Source organism: Bufo gargarizans, chromosome 2, assembly GCF_014858855.1.
Source record: "Bufo gargarizans isolate SCDJY-AF-19 chromosome 2, ASM1485885v1, whole genome shotgun sequence".
NCBI lineage: Eukaryota > Metazoa > Chordata > Amphibia > Anura > Bufonidae > Bufo > Bufo gargarizans.
This window is the reverse complement of record NC_058081.1, coordinates 325371607-325384415: the sequence shown is the minus strand read 5'-3', so window position 1 is coordinate 325384415 and position 12809 is coordinate 325371607. Positions and strand designations below refer to the sequence as shown.

Sequence of the window (12809 nt, the reverse complement as noted above, 5' to 3'; positions counted from 1 at the left end):
GCCAGTCCGACCGATTAGACCCTCACCAGTCCCAAGAACAGGTGCCCCCGTCCTGATGTAGTAGTAGGTTGAGCATGCGCCCTGCCGCTCCATTCATTCTCTATGGGACCCCCGGGGACAGCGCAGTTCTACGCTCAGCTAATGCAGGTAGTCCCATAGAGCAGGCATCCTCAACCCTCCAGCTGTTGCAAAACTACAACTCCCAGCATGCCCGAACAGCCTACAGGTATCAGCCTACAGCAGGGCATGGTGGGAGTTGTAGTTTTACAACAGCTGGAGGGCCGCAGTTTGAGGATGCCTGCCATAGAGAATGAATGGAGCGGCAGGGTGCATGCTTGGCATAAGATGCACATTCTCGGGATCGGTGGGGTCCAAGCAGTCAGACCCCCAGGAATAGTTAGCTATAAAAGGCATCATTTTCATACTTGGCACAACCCCTTTAACCTTGCAGAGCTCACTGTGCCATCCTCAGGTACCTAATGACCATGGGGCACAGTATTTGCAGGGTTAATCACTGGGCTGCTGGTAGTCTCCTCCAGGCTCTATATCTCCATCTATACCTCAGGTACCGCAGCCATTCCCCCATTGACTACAACCTCTGACAAGAAAACCACTGTATTGTATTTCGGAGGCTCTATCACTTTGCCGTGACGTCAGCAGGGATCCTCCCCCTTCGCTCCTCCCTGCCGAGGGATCACGTGAGCGGAGTCGTGCTCCTGGTAAACATGGAGGAAGGTATCGAGCTTGTATTCAGTAAGTTTTCATCAGGGAGCGCGAGGAGTGCGTCACCGGCGGAGGACCCCGAGGAAGAGGACGGCAGCCTCATAGAGTGCGGCGAGGAGGAGGTTAGAATGGCTGGGCTAGGAGCGGGAATCTGGCCGGTTACAGGGCGGCTGCAGAATGCTTCGCGCGTTGCTAGGTGACCGTGTGCATGACAGGACGAGCTGCTGCAGTCCTAGTCACATGTCAGCGCTGCACCAATCAGAAGCCAGCTTTCATTTCTCAGCACAGTTTGTGGAAAGAAACTCTCTGTTGCTATGACGACGAGAGGGAACGATGTCTTCTCGTGTTATCACTGAACAGTCAGGTCCATGCAGCTTTGTGGTGTTTTTGTGCACCAGGTTTCTCACGCTTCCTGCTACTTTTTTGACGCCTGTGAAATGTTTGCCAAATAAGGGATTTTTGATGTAGAGGTGCATACCAAAAGTCCAGTAGCTGTCAATAGCAACACATTTCTGTAAATGCTGTATTTGGCACAACTTGCCGGGTACCTTTACATAAACTCATGGCTCAGTACGGGAGCTATCCCTTTTTCTGGAAGAGTTGGCACATCTCCTGGCAATTCCAGGAATTCAGTCCTAATTACATGTGGCGCCAAGATGGTGCATCATGAGACACAGCCCTGCGTCATCCATGTTGATGGATGTGGTACATGTTGCTGTCAGGATGCAGGTGCATCAGTATTAGGCCTCATGCACCCAACCCTATTTTGGGTCTGCATCCAATCCGTATTTTTTCATCCATTTCTACAGGGCCACAAAAAATGCGAACAGCACACAGGTGTCATCCGTGTCTGCGTCTATGTGGCCATTCCATGTCTTATTCTTGTCCATTTTGCTGACAAGATTAGGCATTTCTATAACATTGACTGGACTGTGGGATGAACATGGCTGGTATCCGTATTTTGTGGTTCAACAATTTGTAGACCGAAAAAAGGTAATGACCGTGTGCATGAGGCCTTAAAGGGGTATTCTGGTTGTTAAAAGTTATATCCTATCCACAGCAAAGTGACACGGAGGGGCAGGCTATCGTCTTTTTCCCCTATATAGAAGATGTTGGCAAAACAATGCCAAGAGCTCCAGCAGTCTATGGGTTTGAAGGGGCCAGGATTAGGAACACCAAAACCACCACCCAATAAATGAAAACACCAGTGGCAAAAAAAACACTTGTGTGTCCTGCGTTTTTGTATTTCCCATACACTTTTAGCTACCATCTGGGGCTGGTGTTTTTATGGCACCAAAAATGAAGGTGCAAAAGCATGCGCTAAGAATACAAAGCTTCAGAAAACCCCCAGCAAAAACCTACACGTGAACCCACTCTTCTAATTCCATTTCACATTTGGGTTCTGGATTTCTTTCCTTTCCCTAGTTTAACACTACATCATAGTGACCACGCTGAGCTTTTACTGCTCTGCCGTACTAATACATTTTCCAGTAAAATTTATTATCCAAAAATTGATTTCAAGAATCGCTGAGGGGGGTGAATTACTATTGTCTATGTGTGGTATATATATATATATATATATGTGAAAACCGAACCTGCAATCAGGTGATATGAAGATAATAGAGATAGTCTCATGCCCCAAACACTGCATGATGGGCATATCGCACGCTGGAGTTTAATGCGGTGTAGGTGAGTAACCCCATCCTGTAAGCCTGTTCACCTGACGCTATGTGAATGCATGAGGAAAGAGCCCTGTCCATAGGCCCCCATTTATCTAAGGAAGACCAAAGGATTGTCCTTTTGGCCTCTGCCAAGATGAAATGCGTTGGCATACCTTAGGAAAGCAGAGCAGACTTCACTTTTCTATACCGTGGGCAACTGCTAAAAGAGTACACCGCCATTTTTTGTGGCCGCTGCATGGCTATACAGTGGCGTATGTCCGAGGTACTATATGCACCAGAGAATACTCCCCACAGCCTAATCTACTGTAACGGGCCCTCCAGGCAGGGAAGGACGGGCCACAGCCTACATTGTGGGACGGAGCAAACCCGCTGGCTGGACCCGCCAAGAAGAAGTCAGCGGGAGGTGGCTCATGGCCGCTGCTGTAACAACTGCATGAACCTCTTTACCATTTCCTTTCTACTGAAGATAGACTGCCCTGGTGGGATTCTGTCCGCTCTCATATATTTGGTACTTTTTGTTTCCAGACTATAGAAGAATTTCCGGAATCCGTACTTTCATTTTTACAATTGGTTAAACAAAGGAGTGAAAATGCTGAAAAACTGATTTTACAAGACTTGGATTCTACAGACTCATGGAGTGAATATTTTCCAGGTAAAGGTTCTTGTGCTGGTCACTCAGATGCATCTGCAGAGAACAGTGGGGTGGGGGCAGGATAAGGGACATTTTGCCTTGCACAGAATGGCTCTTTTTGGGGTCACTAACCGACACTGTATAAGGGGCATTTGGGGTTGGCACTCTTATGGAGACACTGTAGCTGGCATTGACATATGAAGACTGTGGGTGGCACTGTGATACATACCTCAGCTGCTTATTCTATTGAATAACTAGCAGAAGGACCCGGCTTTGCTCGGGTATATTTCATCTAGATCATTTAATGTTTGTGTGTGTTCTTAAAAGATATCAACAGTATCCCCTATAACAGTGACCTCTACAGCACCCTGCCCCCTTAACAGTGAACTCCACAGCGGCCTTCCCCTTAACAATAACATCCACAGCTCCCTCCCTTTTAACAGTAACCTCCACAGTGGCCGCCCTTTTATTAGTGACCTCCACAGTACCCCGTTTCGTTAACAGTGATTTCCACAATAACCCGCCCCCTTAACAATGACCTTCACAGAGCTCCGTTCCCTTAAAATGTGACCTTCATAACACCCCGCCCCCTTAAAAGTGACTTTTACAGCACCCGCCTCTTAACACTGACCTCCATAGCGGACTGTTCCCTTAACTGTGACCTCCACCGTTCCCTGCCCCCTTAACAGAGACCTCTACATTGCCCGCTCCTTTAACAGTGACCTCAACAGCATATCCCCCCCTTAATATTGGCCTCTACAGCAACCCGCCCCTTTAACAGTGACCTCCACAGTATAGTACAACATCCCGTCCCCTTAACAGTGGTCTCTACAGCAATCTGCCCCTTAACACCGACCTCCATAGCAGACCATCCCCTTAACAGTGACCTCCACAGCAGCCTGCCCCTAGGGTGGCCAGAGGTCCAGTTTTAGGCCGGACAGTCCGGCTTTCAGACTCCCTGTCCTCCGTCTGGCGCAGGGCCTGGACGGAAACAGAGATTTCCTTTTGAACAGCTCACTCTCAGACAGCAGCACTGTGCTGTCTGAGCGTGAGCTGCAGGGAGAAAGTCACCCTCCCTTCTAGGGGTGGGCGGTATAGGCGATATAGGCGATATGAATTTGGGCCGCGATATGGATTTTCGCCATATCGCCTATATCGCCGGACCGCGATATGATTGCACGCACCATTTTCTCCTGAGCCGGCCGGCACAGCGGAGGGAGGAGGAGGGAGTCCCTCCCTCCCCACTGTGCGCGGCTGCCGCTGAACACCAATGAGGACAGAGTAGGAGGAGGAGGGGAGGGACTGTGGCCACTGCGCCACCAATGATTGTGCCGGCCATATCCCACAGGGTCCCCCTCCTCCCCCCCATCATTGGTGGCAGTTTGCAGTTCCGATCGGAGCCCCAGCAGTGTAATGCTGGGGCTCCGATCGGTTACCATGGCAGCCAGGAGTCTTGCTACTGAAGTCCTGGCTGCCATGGTATGTCAGTGAGCAGAGAGCAGAGCATTATACTCACATGCGCTGTGGCCGCCGGTCGCTCCTTCTTCTGTCTGTGCGGCGGATTGCTAATGCTTACAGCATTAGCAATGCGCCGCACAGACCTATGAGAAGAAGGAGCGACCGGTGGCCACAGCGCACGTGAGTATAATGCTCTGCTCTCTGCTCACTGACATACCATGGCAGCCAGGACTTCAGTAGCGTGACTCCTGGCTGCCATGGTAACCGATCGGAGCCCCAGCATTACACTGCTGGGGCTCCGATCGGAACTGCAAACTGCCACCAATGATGGGGGGAGGAGGGGGACCCTGTGGCCACTGCCACCAATGATTAATACTGGGGGGGGGAGGGCAGATCAGAGGCTGGGGGGGGCAGATCAGAGGCTTGGGGGGGGGCAGATCAGAGGCTTGGGGGGGGCAGATCAGAGGCTGGAGGGGCAGATCAGAGGCTGGGGAGGCAGATCAGAGGCTGGGGGAGGCAGATCAGAGGCTGGGGGGGCAGATCAGAGGCTGGGGGAGCAGATCAGAGGCTGGGGGGGCAGATCAGAGGCTGGGGGGGGCAGATCAGAGGCGGAGGGGGGCAGATCAGAGGCTGAGGGGGGCAGATCAGAGGCTGGGGGGGCACATGAGAGACTGGGGGGCACAGGGGCACATGAGAGGCTGGCGCCATGGTCAGCTCCCTGCTGTTGTGTGCACAAAGCACAGGGCAGCAGGGAGAGTGTAAAGTCCTATTCACCCTAATAGAGCTCTATTAGGGTGAATATGACAAGGGTTTTAGCCCTTAAGGAGGCCAATAGTTAATAAATAAAAAGTAAAAAAAGTTTAAACACCCCCCCCCCCCCCCAATATAGAAAACAATATATCGCAATATATATCACATATCGCACATGCTTAAAATTATATCGCAATATAGATTTTAGGCCATATCGCCCACCCCTACTCCCTCCCACCCTGCAGCTGACAGAAGTTGATTTTTACCTTAATTTTTTCAATCCCTGTCTGCTACAGAGTGGGAGGAGGCATAGTCTAACCGGGTTGGGGGCATTGCTTAGAAGGACCTGGGGACAGGGTTTTTAAGTCCGTCTTTTGAGAGTGCCATCCACAGAGCCCTGCCCCATTAAAGCTGACCTGCAGCAGTGAAGAAAAATAGCTGGGTTGTTATGTAATTCTGGTGTAAAACTGTGTGTATGTGGAGACTAAGGGCCTTCGAGCTTCTATTGGCTGATAAGGGTCATGTGGCCAAGCTTCTATTGGCTAATGCATTTTTTGGGGAATATCTCAGGAACGGTATGTCCTAGAGAGCTGAGACCTGGTCTAAAACCTTCCCGGACACCTGATGTACCTGTATGCCAAATTTCATGATTGTAAATGTGACGGTGCGGATTCCTTTAGCGGACATACACACACTCAGCTTTATATATATTAGATGTTATTCAGTGATTGACATGAGGTTCCTGACTCATTAAAGAGGGTCCCCCACAGCATGCTGTCATTAGCCATCGGAGTGATGTCACCATCACGTAATTACAAGGATTTGTAAGCAAAGTATCATTGGTGGGTGAGCTGCTGGCATTTTTAAAATGTATTACAAACAGTAGGGATGTTTTTAAAGAAATCTTCTAGAGTCTCAGAATATTCCTTTAAATTATTAACAGTTCCAAATGATAGTAAAAAAAAAGACCAAACAGTCAATCTGGCACTGAATGCCCGGTCCTGCGGCTATGTTTATAGCAGTTCAGACCCTCAGCTGAGACCTCGAGGACTACACACCTGGAATGCCCAACCTGCGGCCCCCCAGCTGTTGCAAAACTACAACTCCCAGCATGCCTGGACAGCCTACAGCAGGTTGAGCACCCCTGCACTATACAATTGGAACGTCGGTCTTTGTTTTACACACACATGGAGATTTGCGCCTTGCAACCTGCAAGTCAGCTTTATGTATTACATATCACTTTGGCCATCCGTCCAGGACATTCCATAACCCAGCAACAATCAGGGCCCATTGAAGCTGGATTCAAGGAATTTACTTGGGTGGCAGAGGACACATTTCTTGAAACCATATAAACTTAATTAATATATAATTAAAACAAGAGACAAATCAGTGTGGAATAAATAGGCCGTGTTGCTTTATTTGGGGTTTTACCAAGTTATCATACCAATCAATCAAAATACTGAATTAATAAATATCAATAAATAATCCAACCATAAAATATAAATAATTGAATAAATACTTAAATCTCATAAACTTATGGACCATTAAGTCCACCCAGCACTAGCTGGGTGACCGATCACCCCCAAACTTGCAACACGACAATAAAAAGGGGAGGGAGGGCGGGCGCTGCTCCTTGAAGGGTGCTCCACTGGAACTGACAGCTGGATACCTGTGCGCTGTCACCTTTATTCACCTGGATTCCCGCTCAAATTGACAGCTGCCAATCAGCTGTTCAGCATTTCCCGCTTTGGAAAACAGCTGGCCAATCCTGACAGCTGATCAGAGCGTCCCGTTACTAGGCAGATCACTAGGGGAACCAGCCAAAACCAGATTCCTGTCAGAAACACCTAGAATTAAAATATAAGTCAAAACAAGGGGGAGAGAAATACCACCACAACCTTATTCACCAAAAAGCCATTTTATTGCCTCAAAATAAAGCCCATTGCCCCTGCCACCATGTGTCCCCCAAGCTATACGCTCGGGGGGGGGGCCTTCATTATACTATTTGACTTTATGCATAGATATCTAGTATTTTTCTGTATGAATGTGTCAATTGTTATATTATTCCCTTTTTATATAGTGTCTAAACTTCAGCCCGGTGATGATCATGATTATTTTGCTCAACTGGCATCGGAGTACAATGAAGAACCAGAGACATTTAAGAGAAGGGTATGTCATGGATGCTTTTGTATATTTCATATATAGTAGGGGAGGGCTGTATTGCACCAGTTTTTTGGAGAAAAAAAAACCTTGAAAATATTTAAACAGTGATCCTACTTACACTCCGCTCTTAATCTCTCCTCCGCTGGCATATTATGTGCCACAATCATCAAGAGATGCATGCCTCTTAATATTTGTGGTGTGGGTCTGTATGCGAAATCGGAGCTCTACACCAGCAAGGGATTATTACGGATCGATGTGCCTGATCCAAGAAACTCACAGCAGGTCCTATTCCTTGTCCGTTTTTGTGGATGAGAATAGCTCTTTCTATTGGTTGGAGTGAGAAAAAATGGGATGCACATGGAAGCTATGCATTTTTCAAGAAACCATAATTTCAAGGATCTGGATATGACTATGTGCATGTGGCCTTAGAGGCGTAGAGACTCTAGAGGAGTCCGTTACATCTTCAGTCTTCTTTTAAGATTCCGTTTACCAAACCATCCTAGTTGTGCTTTTAGACTACTTTCAAAACTAAATCATGGGAGAAAGCTGAACAGGTAGAAGAATCACAGCCTAAGGCCTCATGCACACAACCTTTCCGTTTTTTGCAGTCCGCAAACCGCGGATCCCCAGAAACCGAAGCCGCCCGTGTGCCTTCCACAATTTGCAGAAGGCACACGGGCGCCGGCAATATAAATGCCTATTCTTGTCCGCAAAGCGCGGACAAGAATAGGACATTACATTTTTTTTTTAACGGAGTGCTGTCCGCATCTTTTGCGGCCCCATTGAAGTGAATGGGTCCGCATCCGAGCCGCCAAAAACGGCGGATCGGATGCGGACCCAAACAACGGTCGTGTGCATGAGGCCTAAGAAACATTAAAAACAACACATGATAAATATCTTTATTTCAATTGTAATATAAAAGGTAGGGTATTGTCCAAATACATAAGGCAGATAACCCCCACAGGAACCCGATACTGAGCACAGGGACTAAGGCTACTTTCACACTGGCGTTTTGGTTTCCGTTTGTGAGATCCCTCATGGGCTCTCACAAGCAGTCCAAAACGGATCAGTTTTGCCCTAATGCATTCTGAATGGATAAGGATCCGCTCAGAATGCATCAGCTTGCCTCCGTTCAGTCTCTATTCCGCTCTGGAGGCGGACACCAAAAGCTGCCTGCAGCGTCTTTCTGTCCGGCCTGGGATTGCGGAGCGAGGAGGATCCTGACACACAATGTAAGTCAATGGGGACAAATCCGTTTTCTCTGGCTATGTTACAGATAATGCAAACGTATCCGTTGATGACGGATGCATGCGGTTGTATTATTGTACCGGATCCATTTTTGCAGATCCATGACGGATCCGCCCAAAACGCGAGTGTGACAGTAGCCTAAGGCACAGTGTCAACTGATCAGTTATAGCTAAACACACTGGCTGAATAGTCCAAGGTCCATCACTGAATGCTCTGCCGCAAAACATTAAATGTTTGTGCCCTATTGTTGTCAGCCAGGATCCTATATGTGGTCCTATAGCATAGACAGGAGTCACTGTGGGGGACAAATGCAGGAAGAAAATGGAGCACTAACACAGAACTAAGGTGCAGGGTGTTAATGCCTTCACTGGTGTGCTCCAACCTGATCCCTGACCAAACAGCACTGTGTAAGGCAGGCATCCTCAAACTGCGGCCCTCCAGTTGTTGCAAAACTACAACTCCCAGCATGCCCGAACAGCCTACAGGTATCAGCCTACAGCAAGGCATTGTGAAAGTTGTAGTTTTACAAGGACTGCGGTTTGAGGATGCCTGGTGTAAGGCCCCTATAATGGCAGGTCAGTCATGCTCACTCCCAACTGCCACATGTTTCGCTCTACACGTTCCAACATTATAGATTCTTTCAGGAGCATATTTGTGCAGCGTAGTGGTAAAACAGGGAGCCGTTATATTTCCCTACCTCGTGAGATTTCCCTACCCTCGTCACATCGGGCCGCAGCGGACATGACATGAGTAGGTGTGACAGAGGTGTGGCGTGCCGCGCAGGCGCACAACAATGGGGTAGGGAAATTTCACAGCAGAGTTAGCTGGACACCGGCCAACAATGCGCATGCGCCGGGAGCCTCACCAGCGGTTAGGGAAGAGAAAAATTACGGGCCAGTGCTTTTTCCCTACCCTAACCGCTGGTGAGGCTCCCAGCGCATACGCAGTGTCAGCTGGTGTCCAGCAGAGAACATCCATCCGATCACCGCGCCTGCGCACTGGCCCGTAATTTTTCCCTATCCAAACAGCTGGTGAGGCTCCCTGGCCGGTGTCCAGCTAACTCTGCTGTGAAATTTCCCTACCCCGTTGTTATGCGCCTGAGCGGCACGCCACACCTCCTCATATCATGTCCGGTCCACCCACGTCACAGCAGGAAATGACGAGGGTAGGGAAATCTCACGGGTAGGGAAATATAATGGAACACCGGTCATAGCTGATGATGTGTGACCAAGCGTTCGGCATTAGTATGACCGTCCATTTTCTTCCTGCATTTGTCCTCCCACAGTGACTCCCGTCTATGCTGTAGGACCTCATCTATGTTTCTTGGATCCTGGCTGGCAATAGTAGGACACAAACATTTAGGGGGTAATTTATAAAGACTGGCCTTTATTTTAGACGTCGGTCTTAATGAAGTCCTGTACTGATGGAGGATCCGCCAAAGTTATATGGAGGTGCCAGCCTCTCCATAATTTCAGCGCATCCAGTGCCGCTTCTAAATGTAAGACGGGTTCCTTTCTGTCTTACATTTAGACCATTTTCTACGCCCTAACCAGGCATAGAAAATGGTATATGTGACAGGCCTCCTGGCCGGTCCCCTTCCCAGCCGACACCACACCACACAGATTGCGGCACAAAGGACATTGTAGGCATATTTCTGTCTAATAAATGACCCTCTCAATGTTTCAGGCAATTTAGCCAGGGAACGATTGATTGATGCATCTTGGACTAATTACCTAGTGTGTTTAGCTATAACTGATCAGTTGACGCTGTGCCCAGTATCGGGTTCCTGTGGGGGTTATCTGCCCTTGTTTTTGCACAGTGCCCTAACTTTTATATTATAAATAATGATATTTATTATTATTTTTTTAAATGTCTTTCTTAGGCCACCTGCACACGAACGTGTGCGCCTCGTGGCCGTATTGCGGAACGCATTTGCGGAAACGCAATACACAGGCGACGTTCCGTGATAATTCTGCATTCACTTCAATGGGTCCTCAAATCCAGAGATGTGGAATGGTGCGGAACGGAAGCACTGAACGGAAACCCACGGATGCACCAACGGAGTGCTTCTGTGGGGTTTCGTCCTGTACTTCCGTTCCGCAAAAAGATAGAACATGTCCTATCTTTTTGCAGAACGGGCGGATCGGGGACCCATTAAAGTTAATGGGTCCACAATCCACTGCAGCTGCCCCACGGTCGGTGTTCGTGCATTGCGGCATGCAGTTTGCGTGCCGCAGCCCGGCCACGGGGCGCACACGTTCGTGTGCAGGAGGCCTTAGGCAGTGATTCTTAGGCTAGTTTCATACTAGCGTTCAGAGATCCGGCAGGCTGTTTTGGCAGAGATGGGGTTTGTAGGAGATACAGCTACAACCTTGAAAATATGCTGAGATTCGGCTGGACTAAAACAACTGCACGCAGCAATAGTTGTCTGGCCGATCCTCGGCATATTTGTTTTAGTTAATGGGACCGGCGAACGTTCAGGCAGAATCCGGAAATGCTGCATCCAGACCGCTCCAGCGGCCAGTGTTGGCCAGATGTCTTAATGCTAGTGTGAAACTAGCCTTACAGCGTTTTGTTTTATTGATATGCTTCTGTTTGTTTGCTTTAGGTTTTGGCTGACATAGAAGAAGAAGACAGAAAAGATCTGCTCAGTGGTAAAGAGGCAATTGTCAGAAAAGAAGATCCCGAGCCTGCAGAGAAATTAGGTCCTGGATATTTTTTTTACTCTATGCTATCTTTAAAATCTTAGCTTTCTCTAAATGTTCATACGATATATAAGCATTTCATTAGTGACCTCATGTTCAGAAAATAATGTAGATATATTTTTTTTTTACTTTAAGTACAGTAAGCATATTTAAGTAGTTAGTGGGATGCACTCTAGGCCGGTAGATTGAGGAAGGAGGTGCCTGTGAAAATATAAAATATATTAAAGGATAACTGTCATATTTTTTTTTGCTAAAGTGTAGGGCAAGTGATAGGTAACAATTTTGCAATAGACTTTATTTAGCCAAAACGTTTATTTTTGGTAGAAAACTGGGGCTGAAATGGCCCTTAGCAGCACTCTTCAAATGACCGTTGCTAAAGGCCATCCATCTCCGATTAGAAAAGACGGGCTGTGCAGCCAGACGCTGTGCAGCCAGACGCTGTGCTTCTGCCTCCCGTGCTTCCCTGGGGGACAGAAGGCTGGGCACAGGAGTCTTAGGAGTTAAAATTACATTTATATTCCCCCTTTCTATGCAGACTAATGCTCTGTTACATTCACTGACCTGCGATCCCTGTAATAATAATTCATGAAGCAGCCGCCGGAAGTAGAAGGACTGTGCGCAGTGAGCCGGCGGCTGCTTCATGAATTATTATCACAGGGAATGTAACGGAGCATTAGATTGCATAGAAAACTTTAAATGAAGTTTTCATAGAATCCATAGAAATGGATTTAATGTATAGAAAATGGTGGCTTGATATTTCTGGATGTTACGGTAATTTTCTGTGCCGCAGTAGGCCGGGTGAGAAGAGCACTTCCCAGCGCTAGCATATATGAGTGCTCTTCTCACTCAGGATTTCTTTCTTAATATAAGGTAAGTATATTGTAGCAGAGAAGTTTCCATTGTAGAGACATATGCTTCCCTTTTTTAAGTAAAAATTGAGTTTTCAGTAAAGCTGTTTCATTGCTCCTATCGGACATCCATCGTACATCATGTACATTGCACTATTGCTGTGATTCTCTAGTGCTGAGAGGTTTGTAACTTTTTACTTTCAATAATAGAAGGAGTTCTTCTTTATTGGCTAAAAATGCATTTAAAGGGGTTGTCCAATTTCAAGAGTAAACTGAACAATACAATTGCAAGTAATTACCTGACAGATTCCACGTCACTGCTCCGATTCTCCGAGCAGGGCTCTGTTTACCTGGCTGCAGCGATGACATTACATCAACATCATGTGACCGCTGAAGCCAATTACTGGCCTCAGCAGTGCGCTGAAGAGGACAGCGATTGGCTGCAGTGTTCACATGTTGTTGACTTGACATCACTGCTACAGTCGGGTAAACAGCCCTGCCGGGAGAACTGGAGTTGTGGCACGGGATCTGTTAGGTAAGTAATGATCTATTCTTTAGGCGGATCGCATGTACTGTCCGGTTCTCTTCTGAAACAAGACAA

General features: G+C 47.7%; 1 protein-coding gene across 1 annotated transcript in view; it reads left to right on the top strand.

The window, feature by feature from the left end:
• The first annotated feature begins 724 nt into the window (after window positions 1-724).
• LRRIQ1 (leucine rich repeats and IQ motif containing 1) overlaps window positions 725-12809 on the top strand; it is a 157206-nt gene continuing 145121 nt past the window's right edge. The window contains exons 1-4 of the mRNA XM_044277251.1: window positions 725-845; window positions 2931-3057; window positions 7325-7413; window positions 11264-11360. Of these exons, the coding sequence (XP_044133186.1) occupies window positions 726-845; window positions 2931-3057; window positions 7325-7413; window positions 11264-11360 (433 nt within the window). The 5' untranslated portion in view covers window position 725. The remainder of the gene's footprint in view (window positions 846-2930; window positions 3058-7324; window positions 7414-11263; window positions 11361-12809) is intronic.